The sequence below is a fragment of the Onychomys torridus genome, chromosome 10 (genome assembly GCF_903995425.1).
Source record: "Onychomys torridus chromosome 10, mOncTor1.1, whole genome shotgun sequence".
NCBI lineage: Eukaryota > Metazoa > Chordata > Mammalia > Rodentia > Cricetidae > Onychomys > Onychomys torridus.
The window spans coordinates 12,250,765-12,267,406 of record NC_050452.1 but is presented as its reverse complement, the minus strand read 5'-3'; the positions used below and the strand labels follow the sequence as shown (position 1 = coordinate 12,267,406).

Below are 16,642 nucleotides of genomic sequence, written 5' to 3'. Positions count from 1 at the left end.
ATACACACACACACAGAGAGAGAGAGAGAGAGAGAGAGAGAGAGAGAGAGAGAGAATGCACTGCTGGAATGCCTCTTGTAAATTTTCACAGGATCAGTTTTATCTCTTTGCTCCTAGTGAGACCACACTAAGCAATCACACTTTTATGTTTTAATTAGAACCAGAAAGAACACCATAATTCTGTTGCATGTTTTTTTTACAAGATCTTCATCTGTGAAACACAATATTATAATAACATGAGAGTTCTAAAAGAACTCATATTACTGAGTATCATAAATCATAGAAACAGCACTGGCTTCTCCTAAGACTGTGTTCATTCTGCTGCCTACACCATTCACAGGTTATAACAATCGGAGCAAACAGACATTAAACAGCCATAAGAAGTTTTTTACCCAAATCCTTTCCCCCACAGCCCAAATAGAGGCAAATAAAGAAAATCTAACAAAAGGTATATTTATGGTTATGATCACTTACCATAGCAAATGGGGTATTTCCATCCTATAACTCAGCATTTTCCTTAAACTACCATTTATAAGCCTTCTCAGCCCCACAGCAATAGGCCATCAAGTCAGATCCCTTCTGGAAAGGATTCAAGGTCAACAAGTCCCTCCATTTTTGTTTGTCTTTAGTTCCAATTGCTACTGACATTCAATTGGGCAATAAACTGGAAGTCTGTCAAATGTTCCCAAGGATCAGGTGACACAAAAGCTATCACAGCACAAGGCCATTGCCAGGTAATCAAACAGTCCTGTTATACCAATTACGACTTGAGTACATTTATTTATAGATGCAAACATCAGTGGATTCTGAATGAATATTGCCATGCCACTCCCACCATGAGGGCAATAAGAATGGGGAAGTATGAGAGGGCACTTGCTGGAATTTCTCACCAGAAATGACATGTGCCCTGAAGAGCACAGAGTCATATAATGAAAAGAATTTCTCCTTTCTACTTAAGGGCAGTTTTATGTAAGTCAGCACAGCATGGCTTTTACTTTGCCAGCCATGTTCCGGAGCCTAGGTCCTTCTCTTGGCTGGAAAAGCAAGTCAATAGTTCTGTGTATATCTACTAGAACAATGTGGCACTACTCCTTTAAGCCAGCATGGCCACCACATTTTTTAAAATGATTCATTTGAACTTGAGAGGTGTTAGATTTGCTCAGCATCTTCAATTCTAGAACATGCGATATTTAGAACAAAAAGCTACGTCCTTCTTCAAATCTATCACGAAGCTCAAAGATAACAGCAGGAGTTGTGCATTTAGAACAAGGCAGCACATGGCTCCACGCCATATTTGACTTAAAGATTAAAAATAGAGCCTGTTCTAGCTGCAAAGTAAGATGCATTGAACCTGCTGCTTCCATCTGAAGAATGAAAATTAAACCCAATGGCTATGACTGGCATCTAAGACAATGGTCCTGATCCACAGAATGTAAACCATTACCTGCACTTCAGTTATGAAAAGGCAAACCAAGAAAAAATTAAAGAGAGTGGAGGAAATATTCTTGACATATAAAAGTAACGCTCCCTCTCTCAGTGCATAAATGAACATGTCATCATTTAGTCAAGACGTTCATATTTTCCCACGCTCACTCACTCACTCCTTCTAACAGCATCCAGACATCTAGGAACAAGGTAAAGGGCAAGCCTTCCAAAAGCATATGAATCTTTTACCTTGGAATACCATGGAACTAGAAGCCAAAGACCCTAAACCTACAACAGATCCTATGTTTAAACAGAGTTTTCCATACAGACATACTAAATCCCAGGTGGTGAGGTTTGAGTCAAATACTGTTTCAGTATTTTAAAGGTCTGCTTCATTTTTTTTTAACATTGTTGCACAAAAATGTAATGGTTTAATCAGCGAGCAAAGGCCTAGAGCATCCCTGTCCTGGATTCTATTAGTCTTGGGTAGGCGATATGAAGATTCTGTGTAAAAGCCAACGTTGCAGACAGAAAGTGAATGAGGCCATGCAACACTGGGCTGGGCGTCTGCTGGGAGACCATGAAGCAGAGCATTGACTCTGGGATATTCAGGAAACACTCATCAGCCAGTTGTCAAGCAGGGGGAAGTCACCTAATTTCCAGAGCAGTAAATTGACAAAATGAGTCACTGAATTCCCATGATAGCTTGGCCAGCCTCTTCCTTTATGCCCAGGCCCTGGACCACAGCAAAGCCAGAGATTTCTCCATGAGACTGCTGTACAGAGGGGCAGTGGGGAGCTGGAGAGCCACCTCAGGAAAGGCTTCTGCAAAGCATCAGGTTTGCCCCTTAGGGTACAGAGAAAAGGCAGCTGGTTCTCCAAGCAGTCCTTTTTTAGAGGCCTGAGGCTGTACTTAGGAAGACAGTGGGGCTGGGTGTGGTGGCGCACACCTTTGATCCAGCACACGGGATACAGGGGCAAGCTAATCTGTGTGAATTCAAAGCCAGCCTGCTCTACATAGTGAGGTCCAGGACAGCCAGAGTTATATATTGAGATCTGTCTCAAAAGAAAAAAAAAAGAAAGAAAAAGATAAAAAAGACAAAAACGGAGAAGGAGGAGCAAGAGGATGACAACAGGGCCTGGAGAGATGGTTAGCAGGTAAAGGCACCTGGAAGCTTGAGTTCGAACTCAGAACACCCTCACAGGGGAGGAGAGAACTGACTCACACAAGCTGTTTTTGGACCGATACACACACCAAGGTGGCCACACCAGCACCCAGACAAAACAAGTGAGAATGAAAACATGGAGAGGGCGGGAGGAAGCAGAGGAGGAAGGCAGCCAGGGGGAAGAGGAGGAGGAGGTGTTCAATGAGTGCACTAGCTGGCCCCTGACAACACGCATCTCACATTCTGAGATCCTGATGCCATTCCAGACCTTTCTGTAATATGTCTGCCTGCTCTCTCAGTCTCGTCCAGTTCTGCCCCGCCTCCTGACTCTTCCTTGGCTTAGTTCATACTCTCGACATGTGAACAGGCAGGCTACTGCCAGCCTTCTTCTGCCTTGACCCCCGAGTCCTGAAGCACACCACTACTAGATTGTATTCAGGGACAGCCTCTCATTTCTTGACCAAGTATTAGATGTATTAGGAGGCCATATGGGGCCTTTTTCTAGGCTTTACCAACTCTCAGGGCTCCTGTCGAATGCAACCTTCCTTCTTTCCTGACCTCTGCTCATGGCGGACAGTTCCAGGGTTATGCTATGTCGCGTCCTTTATACAAACGCATATTTCTTTCATCCTCTTCTCCGTCTGCCCCTCTTTATATCAGACACTCACTCTCTTAGAGAGAAGCTAGGTGGGCAATCAGTCATTTAAAACACGTTTTCGCCCCTAGGGCCAATTCTGGGGAATGAATTTGTTGCCAAAAAACGATGACACCAGTGAAGGACCAGCCTGTGAGCTCCACCCAGGCTTGACAAGAATGCCTGCCACAGAGAGACAGGAGCCAGGCTGTAATCACAGCAATGGGGCTAGGCCATCCCCATGCCATTACTGCCCTGCACCATACTGAGCTCATTCATTCATACACATTCCCCTGCTCTAGGAGAACTCTGGCCTCTCCCACTGAACCGTCAGAATGCTCACATCTTACCACACAGTTAGCATGTACAATCCATGTTCACTTCATGCTCATTAACTAGTGAACAAGCCGGGCGGTGGTGGCGTACGCCTTTAATCCTGGCACTCGGAAGGCATAGGCAGGTGGATCTCTGTGAGTTTGAGGTCAGCCTGGTCTATAGAGTGAGTTACAGGACAGCTAGGGCTATACAAAGAAACTTTGTCTTGAAAAACAAACAAACAACAACAAAAAGGTAGTAAACAAGATTGTTTTTACCTCTCCTACATTTGGGAAATATACTCGAAGCCTCAAGTTCCCAATATCAAACAATTCCATCTATTTGTGCTAAAATTATTCCTTTTACGAAAGGGGATGTTTTAGGTGCTAAAATGTTGCAATGCAAATACTCATAATTCCAATTTTATCGGGTGAAGTATTCACCAAGAAACTTCCCTTTTAAAGACCATGGTACCTGAGACTTCCCTTAGCATCTCAATCTCTCTGGCTTCGTTAACCTGTCTCTAGAGAACAGAGTGACAAGAATGCTCTTATCCCCTGGCTTGGCCCCAGGTAGGGGAAGCAAAGCCTGGAGAGGGCATCTGGCTCTCCATGAAATGGTCAGAAGACAGACAGGTGGGAGAGTCCTCCTAACATCACAAGATAAGTGTGATAGTCATAGTAAGATCTGATGGCAATTGAGCTTCACAGATGCAAAGGTGTGAAGGACAGGGATTGACTGAATGTGTGCTGCACAACTAGTCAGATCAAGCAGTCAATTATTTATGGGATGGTTTTACATCTGTAGCACTGAGCTGGGAGTTGATCGGACAAGGAAGAGCCATGCAGATGTCGAGGGGGTCAGTGACCATCACACAGGGCTCCCTGTGTGAGGATGTGAGGAGAATTTCTTTTTGATCACAACCCCTGTCATTCTGAATAACTTCCACAATACTATCAATCTTGTAGCCTATTGTATCCCTGCTTGTGTCGGGGTGTGAGATCAGTGTCGAATTAGCTGCCTACGTCTAGCTATGCCGTGTGACTGTATATTACACATTCTTCTGTCCTACTCCAGGACTAATAACTTCTCTGTCCCTCCCTTTCGAAAATGGGACCCAATCTCACTATGTAGCTGAGGGTGACTTTGATCTTCCATTTCTCTTCTCTTCACTGCTCCAGTGCCAGAGTTATGAGCATGTACTGCAATACAACATCTGGTTTCATACAGTGCTGGAGATCGAACACTAGGCAAGTACTCTACTACATTCCCAGTACCAAGATATTTTTTGTTTTCCTTCTTTCTTTTCTAACAGAGCCCAGGCTGTCCAGGCCTGTAGACCAGACCTGCCTCTCTCTGCCTCCCAAGTGCTGGGATTAAAGGTGTGCACCACCACACCAGGCATCATTATAACTTCTTAATCTACTTAATTGTATTCTATTTTATACTTACATACTTTTGTTAATGTTCCCACTATTTTTTCTTAGAATACAGTGGTGAATAGATAAGTATCTTGAAGTTCAATACAGGTGATACTAACTAATGATTCAACAAATGACTTTTCATCTTTTCAATAAAGGAAAAGTGATACATGTTCAGTAGATACTGTATTTCATATTTGGATCTTTTCATGGGCTAGTGGTATATAATGGTGTGCCAGTAGCAGTGAGCTGTATCTCTCAGTCAGCCACAAGAACATGAGAGTGAGCAACTGATACACTAGATGATATACTAGAATGCGTTCCATCATGCTGTTATGAAGCTCAGAAGGGTCGGTGTACCAGACACATTGTCTACTTTTGGTATTTTCTGTTTAAAATGAGTTAATCAGGTCATATCCCACTGTACGTCAAGGAAGATCTGTGTGTATTCTTTTATCCCAAGGCACCAAACTATAAAGTGAATGCCAAGGTATCATAAACACATTTGACTAGGAGTACTCAGGAGTCAGCTGAAACAACCAAAGCTCCACGTAGACTGCATTGATCAAAAGCTGTCTATTCCGTAACAAATCTATAGAGAAATTAGATATTTTCTGCATTTACTTTTCAATTCCCTTTGCTTGAAAATATATTATGCTGACTGTCCTGGTTATTTCTATGTCAACTTGACACAAGCTAGAGTCATTTGGGAAGAGGGACTCAAAGTTGAGAAGATGCCGCCATAAGACTGGCCTGTAAGCAAAACCGTAGGCATTTTCTTCATTAATGATTGATGGGGTAGGGGCCCAGCTCACTGCAGGCAATGCCACCCTGGCCTGGTGGTCCTGGGTGCTATAAGAAAGCCATCTGGCCAAGCCATGGGGAGAAAGTCAGTAAGCAGCACCCCGCCATGGCTTCTGCTTCCTGCCTCCAGGTTCCTGCCCTGTTTGAGTTCCTGCCCTGACATCTGTCTGTCAGTGATGGAGTATGAACCTAGAATTATTAGCTGAAAAATCCCCTTTCCTCCCCAAGTTATTTCTGGTCATGGTGTTTCACCACAGCAATAGTAACGCCCAGACACGGCATTGGCTGGATAGCATCCTGTTGTCTTCTTTTTCTGGTAATGAAATAAGTAAAAAGGAGTTTTTTGTTTGTTTGTTGTGAGCAATGTCTAGAAGGGAACGTGTATGGGTTAATATTGGTAAATGGGAGAAAGCCAAAGCTAATTGTGCTAATCAGATAGAATGCTTTCAGGTTAAGTAATTATGGAAAATTATCTGCAAGACCAAACTAATCCACAAAGCCAGACACTTGAGCAAAACCCAACTTCACCAACTATACTTCAGGGACCAATCAATACAAGAGGCAGACAACACCCACATCGTTTTAAGGAAATTGTTTGGCATAAATTTATTGTTTGGGTTATTTATTTATTTTTTATTTTTTTGGCTAGGCCAACAGCCAAAATCTCTACTACCATCTTTAACTAATGCTAGCATTATGGGGGAGAGAGATAAACTTGGGGGCAGAGGAAACCATATCTGCTACTAGCAAAGACAGCATAAGAGCATCCTTCTGGGGTAGCACTGTTAGCCTTCTTCCTGCCTCAGAATTCACCCTCCAACACTGTAAATGTTTCCACTTCCCTTTTAGTTAGATACTGGTTAGGTGGCACAGGACAGTGTCAGGGCTGGGAGTATGCAAAACAAAGAATCACACAGATAGAGTGGTTTACATACCACCCCAACTACCACCAACTTCTGAGACAGCTTCCTGTGAACTCTTTCCCTGATTGGGGTCCCAAACTGCATCTCTGAGACAAGAGGCACCTTGGCATCTACTTACACTTTGACAGATTTCTGTGTGAAAGGAGCTCTCTGGCACCCAGAAGCAAGCAGTCTGGAATGTGCATGTGGTGCATCTGAAATCTGAAAGCAGTCCTCTTCAATAAATAAGTATTTGTTCACAGCTCCAAGACCGCTACTGTGCACAGGACAGCAAGGATGAAGACCTTGCAAGCCCTTCCCAGGGAGCCCTGGAAAGATGACCCAGAAACTGCTCACCTCCACATGCAGCAAAGGACCAAAACACAGGGTCCTGGGCAGAGCACAAGAGGCTCTGATGCTCCAAACATAGGGTTGGTGGGCAACTTCCTGGAGATCAGGTTTCATGTAAGTCCTGACCTCGGCTGTGTGTCCCTCTCTCTGACTAGGGCCATCTGCAGTTAGAACTAAAGGGTTCTAACTAACCAGAACTAGGAAGTTCATCTTCTACTCTTATCCTCACTAATCAAGAATTCTAATTTGTATTTCCTTCTTCAATGTGTCCAGGCAAGTAACAGACCCCAGAACTTTTAGCAGTACCTATGACTTGTTCCCAGGGGAAATCATACTTACATATGTGCCTGCTACAAAACATCATAACACATAACACATACTTTAGACTCATCACAACTTCAAAAATGCATTAGACAAAGGAATTACTGGTAGGAATTATTAGTGAATGCATATGAAAGAAAACCCTTACATGGCTATATTAGAAGATTTTAAATAATGGGTTTTCAGTATAAGTAGTGCCCCATATAGTCCTGCATAGTTCAATATATTATTTTAAAAAATTACTTTGGCAAAGTATCTACTGGCATCATCAGACTGCCAAAGGGACTCACCCAAGATGTCAAAGTCCCCTGAAAGATCAGCATAAATTGGCAGCCAGGTAACTGACAGCAACAGAGCAGTGATGAGCCCTGGTCTCAGACTGGCTCACAGGGCTGGGCCAGAGGCATACTGAGGACTAGGTTCACTCATAGCTCCCATGAATATACAGTAGTTAATGCCCATCTCACTCCAGTGTGCTGGGTTTTCTTGGTGACACACGCAAGCTTCCTGTGGACAAATACAATAACCTGCTCCTCCTTGCAGCTCACACCTGACACCAGTACACACTTAATCTTCTTTGATGGCTTGACTAGAATGTAAAAATTTACACTCCACCCCTACAAACAGCTCCTGATAATGTTTTGGCATGTCCACGGAACAGATTATAATTCTAAACTCTCCTTTTCTCCTTGGGCTATGTTAAATGAATGCTTCTCTGGAATTAACTTCCTCATGCTTGCCTTGCCAAGAATGACATGGTGTGACAACTCCACACCTGAGACAATGGCTTCTCTCCTCATTTATTGTCTCGAGCTAGAAACTAAAACACGGGTTTCCACTGTGCCAGGCTGTGTGGTGGCCTTGGAATGTCTAGGAGAGACAAGCTGAAAAGCGAGTTCTTGTTTCCAGTTTAAGTCCCAGCACGGAAGGAACAGGGAAGGAACAGAGAGAAGGAACAGAGAGAAGGAATAAGAGAAAAAGACGGCCTTATCCAGGGACTGAAGTAAATAATTACAACTTTAGACCTGGAATTTGAAACCTAAGAGGAGCATTTCTATTGTTTGCATAAAATAATAATATTCATTTCATTAATATGAGTGCCAAAAATATTCTTTCTATACAAGATATTTTTGGAATATACTTTATAATTTAGGAAAGCAAGACTAGAATATTATAAACATCAATAACAGGTCCATGACAGTAGAAAATACACTCCACACTGGCTGGACCACCAATGTTCTAAGCAAGAAGCATCCTTTAATCTACAGAAGAGCAAAATTAAGCAGTAAATATCCTCTTTTAGAAGGCATCAGATTCTGGCTGCAAAGCTAGAGGAAGCATTGACATATATGTAATAATTGCAAGTCTTCACAATCCATTTCCCTTATTAAAAATAGTGCACGATTCTTGGAAGACAAAGTGATCAATGCCAGAGAATCCACAGAGTTTGCGCATGATTTTGCAGAGTCTGTCAGTCATGCTATAGTCTGTGCCCCTTAAAAGCAACCGCAACAGCAACACAATGACAATGCACAACACACAGCAATAATGATCTGTTCAGATGACACAGGCCAGTGCCAGCAGCAAATTCTGTGACTTCACAAAGTATCCTAGTCAACCCAAACCAAAAGTAAAATAGAACTGTGGCTTTAAAGCCACACTTAATAGTGTGTCTTTTCAATGGCAAAAATTAAAATATAAAACCCAGTTAGAAATACAGAGTACACACATAAATAAAAATGAACAATCAACAAGAAGCTACGAAATGACCCTGTTGACTAATGTCCTGTCTTTGCCAATCGAGGGTCAGACCTATTCAAGCCCAATCACACGAGAATGGAATCAGCAGAGGTCAATCAGAGGCAAGCTGAAGCTTCCGCTATCTAACTGACCTTCAGAGCTTGGGACAAATTGCTATCAGTCAATGTCAACTAATGACAGGAGCTCTTTGGCTAATCAATTGTTCTAAAAATGATCAAGAAAACTACTCACAGGACAGCTCATTTTCACATCAATGCCTGTGAAGTATGAAAAGCTCATTTTTTTGAGTTTTTAATAAGCTCATAAGTAAAGCAGTTACTTGGTAACAGAGGTCACCTTACAGAGAAAGACAGAACCTTTGTCTGTCTTTTACATATTCTTTTATTACCATATTATAGTAAAAATATGCCATGGATATGCCAGAGGGCTACATAATAAAGTAGGTAACATTCCACTCACTTTGGAGACAGAGTACTGTTAAAGGGAACTCTATTTGGCTGACCATAATTTCAAGTGCATTATTTGGTTGTTTAGATGAAAAACAATGACCTCCAGTTTACTAGTGATGTTTTCTAATAGACAGGAGATGCACTTTCAGTGAAAATGCTTACAGCCACATTCATACCCTAAAATAAACATTACTACTTGAGATGGAGAAGCAATGTTTCTTTAAGATGGCCTGCTTTTGTGACGTTAGACATCAAACAAATAGAAAAGGGAAAGACCACTCACACAGATGGGTCAGCAAAAGGAAAGTTAGGTGTACCACAAGGGACTCTGGGAAAACAACTCTCCATACATCTAATCTAGCATGTCTGATAAGTTAATAACATAAACCCTCTGATAACGCGTATTTATGGAGTATAATAACTTCCTCTTTCCATCTTATACCCGACTTTTCCCACCAGGAAACTACTCTCTTATTTTGCCTATGACTACGGGGAAAGGCTTCTCCTTAATCTGTACTAGAGTAGCAAGCATAGTCCAAGCAACAGAGTGGCCGCAAGCTGAGGGTCCAGGTCTGTGGTCACAATTATGTTTTACTCTTCCCTTTCCTCCAAAGCATTTTCATCAAACTACTGCAGAGAACCATTGAAATACAAGGAGTGCCAGGAGAGAAGAAATGCTTAAGGAGCAAGTTCAAACAAATATAATCAGTCAGTCACTCCCCCAACAGATGAAGGAAGGAAGAGAGGGAGGGAGAGAGGGAGGGAGGGAGGGAGGGAGGGAGGGAGGGAGGGAGGAAGGAAGGAAGGAAGGAAGGAAGGAAGGAAGGAAGGAAGGAAGGGGAGGAGGCAGGGAGGGAGGAAGGAAGAAAGGGTAAGGGAAAGAAGCACTTTTAAAACTTTTCTTCATTTTCAAAGTTACAAATATTTTGTTTTTAAAACCAGTTGGATTTTTTTTTAAGATAACTGTTTCTAAACAACCAGTATTAACTTGATGTTTTCATCTGAAAAATGGCCAACAGAGAGCAGTCTCAGATTACAAGCTAAACCTGAGTAGCTACGGTACTTTTTCAAATTAAAATATCTTCTGTGGCCTCAACCACTCTCAAGTTGTCCATAGGAAAGAAATAAAGGAGGAGGGCAACACTTAAGCCAAGCCATAATTGGAAGTATGTGAAAAATGAAGTGTCAGTTTGGTCAATAAAGGGCAAAGTTCAAGGGGAACTGCAGCCCCAACTCTGTGCAAAATGTGCTCATTAAGACATCCAATCAGAGAGCTCCTTCTCACCTATCCCATTATTCACCGGACAGCTGATTGTTTCCAATGCTTGGGTTTGGGCTGTTCTTACTTTTCTTCTTCATGTAAAAAAGGCGAGCTGGTATATAAATCCTTGCTCAGTCATCTGGAACACAATGTGGCCCTTCCCCACCTCCTTCCCTCGGTCTCCCACCCCCTCTTCAGCAGCTCTGCTTGCTTGGCCTCAACAGCCTGAACAACTGTCTTGAAATTCCCTTCAATAATACCGGACCTGCCTTCTGCCTCTCCGTTGCCTGAACTCACACAAAAGCTGTGATGGAGGGGCTGGGTGGTGGGAGGCATCACAACTATTGATACTGTATGATACGGAAACAGCTTTTCAATTATGTCCTCTTTAAAGAAACACACTACTTTAGCTTTTCTTTTTTTTTTTTTCTTCATTTTTCAGTGGTCTTGTTGATTGGAGTTCTGAACCCAGAAGAAGTTTGCAAGTGTTTTTTGTGTTTCCAGTCATCATTAAAGTCCTTTCAGGTGGAAATGTTTCTCATCAAATTTCCATGTCAAAATAATACTTTTTCTCTAGCCTCACAAAAGAGGAAAATCAGATGAGCTTTAAGTGGGAAATATTCTGCAAGAGAAATATTCCGCCTTGTTTTCTAAGTTCTTATTCTCAATTCAATAAGTCTTTGAAGGTGGGAAATAGTACAGGCTCTTAATACAGGATGCAAATTAATCATATCAATCATTGTGCTCCCTTTGTGACTAGCACAGTCCTCATCCCTCTTAGAATACAGAGCTAGGTCCTCGCTCTCCAGCAAAGCAATACCCCAGCATCTCACTGATCCCACCCACTCTATGGCTGTCACATGACAGAGCCCAGCACTGGACCAGTACAGACACAGGAGAAGAGAGATTGTATTGGCAACAGACAGAAGTGGCAAATAACCTATTTCCGATGCATACTGTGGGGAGCAGAATGTGGGTTCTGAGGTTAGACCAACAGTGTCAAGCCTCGATTCAACCTCCCACCAACATGTGGCCTTTAGTCAAACTCTTAGCTTCTCCATTCCCCCATGACCTGGTCCACATGATGAGGGAATGGAATGCCTACCCAACCAACAAGTCTTGCATCCTGTACTATTATTTTTATTATCAGCTAGTCAGCTATCTTGACTTTGGACCAAAAAAAGGAGACATGGCCCAACTCATAATTCTGCCAATCATTGCAATAGCTGCTTGTGAAGCAGATGGCTGCAGCCTCCCTGAGCAAGGAGTTTGGATCTAGTGGGAAGAGGCTCTAGGTTGGCCAGGCATTCTGCTCCAAACTACTTCTTACAATAGAGCTGTGCTCTGTTCAGCAGGACAGCCCTGCACAGAAGGATAAAGGAGACATGAAAATTCACACTTGCCAACATGTACCACCTACTGCTACACTGCACAGGAGTGCTGGTCTAACAGCACACCCTGTTCTGATGCACTTGTGCGGCCCAGAGTCTAAGATCTCAGGGTTGAATTTGACAGTAGCTTTCTAGTATTTCTCCTCAACTTCCCTTTTCTCCTGCAAAATGACAAGCTAGCAAAGAGCCAACGAGATAATTTTTTTTTTCTCTAATGTCTTTGGAAATTCTTTGAAGGAAGTTAGAGAACAGGTAATATCAAAGTCATAGCAACAGCAATAGAAGCCTCTACCAAACCACAGGCATGAAGCCCTCCCTTCTCAGTGTCAGTTTTAAGGGGTTTCATTGTTAAAGAATTAATTTCCGGAAAGGGGTCACAAGTGTTAATGTGAGATGAAAGTGGTCGACACAGGAAGAGTTGTCATGACAAGTGATTTCAGTTGAGGAAGAGATATTGTTATGATTTAAATATGATGTGTCCCCTCTAAAGGTTCACGTGTTAAATGTTTGGTCACTAGGTGACAGCTGTTTGAAAGGGGAATAGACATGAGGGCTTGAAACCTCATCAATGGATTAATCCATTGACAAATCCATAGTTGGATGGATGATTCAGGGGTGGGGCTTGCTTGGAAGAAGTAGGTCGCAGGGCCATGTCCCTGAAAGTATATCTTATTCTGCCCTTTGCTGTCTTTCTGCCTCTGGTCTACCATGAAGGGACACACTGCTCCCCACCACGTTGCCCACCATGTTCAACTTCATCACACACAGGCTCAGAAGCAATGGGATGCAAGTGAGCCTGACTTTTTCAAGATTTCAACCCTTGAAAAAGTGAGACAAAATAAAAATTCATCCTTCTTTAAATTGTTTCAAGATGTTTATCATGGCAACAAAAAAGCCCAACATGGACATATTATGCAAATCATGAATTAGCATTAAGCCCTTGAACCATAATATATTTGATATCTTCATAATTATATACTTTATCTATATTCTCTTTTGAATGCCCACACTTGAATTTATTTATTTACTTACTTACTTAGTCTCATGCAAAATTTGTCTTAAAATTATTTTATTGATTATAACAGTTATTAATATGAAAAATATTAGGCATTCAAGAATCATCAAAATTTCTGGAGCTCTAAGAAGGGCTATTACACCTTCTGAACTTATCAGGAAGTTAAGATTTTCCTAAATGACTTACTTTCTTTGAAGACTCAAAAAGACTGAACTCATTTGAAATGTACATAACTGCTTAGTGCCTTACACTGTGCACAAGGCAGGCTGTTTAAAAAAAGGGCCAAAGACGAAGGGACTGTGTCTGTCTGTCTGTCTGTCTGTCTGTCTGTCTATCTATTCATCCATCCACTACTTATTGTGTTCCACAGGCCCCCTAATAATGTGGTGAAACTAAAACTAAATTCAATTCAAATAATGTAGTGAAGAAAGTTTTGAAATGTGAAATTTGTTCCTGTCTGTGGGGGAAACACCTCTTTGGGTATGTTCTTGACAGACTGAGTTATTTATGTCTATTGGGTATGTATGAAGACATATTTATGGATTTATAAATCTTTTGAAGAGGGCTGTTATTTATCCAGTTGACTAAAATGGGCTCAAACTGTGTAAATAACTGTTTAGGATATGTACTATGAGCCAAATACTGGCACAGCTTCCGTTCCCACGCCTGCCAGAAAAGGCAGACAGGGAGAGCATGCAGCACCACTTTGCACAGTTCATCTGGAAGCTGCACAAAGGTTCAGCTCCACAGGTCTCAGGGATGAGGAAACAGGTTTAGAAGGGTCCCGTTTAGCACAGAAATGCCCATAAGTTGCGTGAGCAACGCTCTGAGACGTCATTCTGCATTCAGCAGAAATAGCACTGTGTGCCAATGAGAATCCGCCAGGAAAGCAAAGAAGACTAGAGGTAACCCTCCTCTTCCTGCTCATACAAGTTAGTGTGGGAGGGATTCCACAGTAGGTCTGCTCACAGGGTGAGTAACTGACTGGGTTCTTTGGTGGGCAGGTAAGGGAGAAGGTGGGATGAGAAGACTCTTACATGCAGGACACTTGTAACAGGTGGGTCTGCATTGCACTGAGACGCCAGCATGTCCTAACCCCTGTTTCTATTCGTTTTTGAAATTTTAAAATTTATTTTCATGTATACATTTATGTATGTGCCAGCTCATCTGTATGTGCACCACATGTGTGCAGTATTCAAGGAGGCCAGAAGAGGGTGTCAGGTTCCCTGGAACCAGAGATACAGAGGTTATGACTGTCCAACATGGGTACTAAGAATGGAACCCAGGTCCTCCACAAAAGCATCAATGTTCTTAACTGCTTGACCATTTCTTAACCATTTCTCCAAAACAAGATTGTTTTTGAATGATTCAACCTAGATCATTCAAATGAGATCATTTACATGAAAACACTTTTTCAAACACATAGGTGGGGGCCTTTAAATGTAGGAAGTATGAAGAGAAACAGCAGGAGTGGAAAGATGGTCACAGGCAGAGTATGTGGCTCCTAGAGGCAACCACAGTCATCATGAACTGAGATTCCAGAGATCACGGGTCAAATGACGGAAACCTAAGAACTCCTAATTTCTAGCCACAGCTATAGGAGGGCAGCATAGCACAAGATCTTTGCCCTCCAAAGACCCTCTCATCTGATTGTGTTTAGGAAACCTGTGCATCACAGTCTCCAAGTTCTGCCACATTCCCTCAGACTGTAAGCCTCCACGCCTCAGCTGAATGGCTCGCTGATTCTTAGATGAAATATGTTTTTTAAAGCAAGAAATGAAATAAAAAATGAAACAAAGCACTAGGCTGTGACCCCGTGTAGATTGCATTTACACCTCTTGGAAAACTCATAGTGTAAGTAGAATTCTTCAGGCCAGGTCTCACATGGAAAGTGCTGACACCACCCTCATGCTCTGAACAGCGATGCCGTAACACATACACACACTTGAAAGGAAAAAAAAATGGCCTCTTGGATTTATGCTGCATATCATTTTCCAGTAAAAGTCAGAGGTCAGAGGTTACCTGCTTCTACCTCAGCTCTGGATTGGTTTACTGTTCCAGGCTCCATTTTTACTAGGCTTCTACTTCTGATGAAGTCAGCAACTTCCTTTTTTTTGAACAATAAAATGTCTCCAATGCTTAAAATTACATCTGCAGAAGTTATTTCAGGGGAAAATACCACACATATGCCTAAAAAAATGAACTTCCCTGCTCTTGTTTTCCAATCAATCATGCTAAATCCATTGTAGACTTTGTGGTTTTAATTGATGTGCCCCAATTAAGTTAAACAACCAAATTCCTTTCTTGCTGAATAACATGCCAGCAAAAAATGATCACAAGATCAAATTTTAAAACTGAACCTACTGTGGACTCAGAGAAAACTCCAATAAAGCAATCTTTCATAGGCAGATGCAAACTTTAATTTTTTAATTTTTATTTCCTTAATTACCCACAAAATCCAAAATCCACAGGAGTAAGATTGGATATTGAGTCTCCTTGTTGCTGAAGAGTACTATGATGTTTAAGCTTTATTTCTTACTAGTTACTATTAAACATATATGTCCATGAACACCCCCATGTAGACAAAAGTATATATCCAAAGTGCAACACAAAGTAAGTGGATTTCCTCCTGTGTCTAACCTGGCTTTGCAATGGAGCTAAACTTCAAAGAAAATAAATAAAACCAGAAGAAATGGCCTCAGACCCAGTGCAAAGGGAAACCTACCAGAGGTTGCCAAATTGCCTTCTAAGAGGTACGCCTCAACACACGTGCACTACTTTTGGTAGTGCTAGGACAGAACTGATAGCCAAGTGCACTCTAGGTGAGCCCTCTATCGTTGAGCTAGGTCACTAGCTCTTCCTAAGAATCTTTAGATTAGTTTATTTAGACTCTCAATGGAGGTTTCTTTATGACCCTTTGAAAAGCCCCAAGGACATCACACCAGGCTATTAGTGCTATTAGTGCCATGCTACTTGTGCACCCTAGAATTCCTCATCTGTTTCTCTAATCTTGCCTCAGTTGATTCATGACAGCGATCAGGTGACAGGCAGCTGGCATGGCACTGAAGAATTGGGCCAGAGACTGATCAAGATGAGCAGATTCTCATATTGTATAGGATTGCTGTTCTGGGAGAAGCTCTGGGCATAGTAACTGACTTTCTGACCGTTTCCAAGCCCTGAACACAAAGCAAGAAGCAAGGGGGAATGAGAACGCCTTTCCTACCTTGCTCACTGCTGTTATCCCCACTGTGTGAAGTGTGGCCACCGCTGGAAGGGCCCGGGGTTCCTCCTGAACGAGTGGATGCCGTGTCATCGTGATCTCTATTCCAAGAGGGCTGTGGGGGCACAAATCAGAAATCTGAGTAAAAGCCATCTGTTCACAGGGTGCGGTCCCATCAGACACTGACAAACTGGGGAGGCTACAGGG

General features: G+C 42.3%; 1 protein-coding gene across 2 annotated transcripts in view; it reads right to left on the bottom strand.

Moving 5' to 3' along the window:
• The window catches only part of Meis1 (Meis homeobox 1), a 138,434-nt gene that overhangs the window by 89,647 nt on the left and 32,145 nt on the right, over nt 1-16,642 (bottom strand). For both annotated transcript variants that reach the window (XM_036201359.1, XM_036201360.1), the window contains exon 7: nt 16,439-16,550. In XM_036201359.1, coding sequence (XP_036057252.1) covers nt 16,439-16,550 — 112 coding nt within the window. The remainder of the gene's footprint in view (nt 1-16,438; nt 16,551-16,642) is intronic.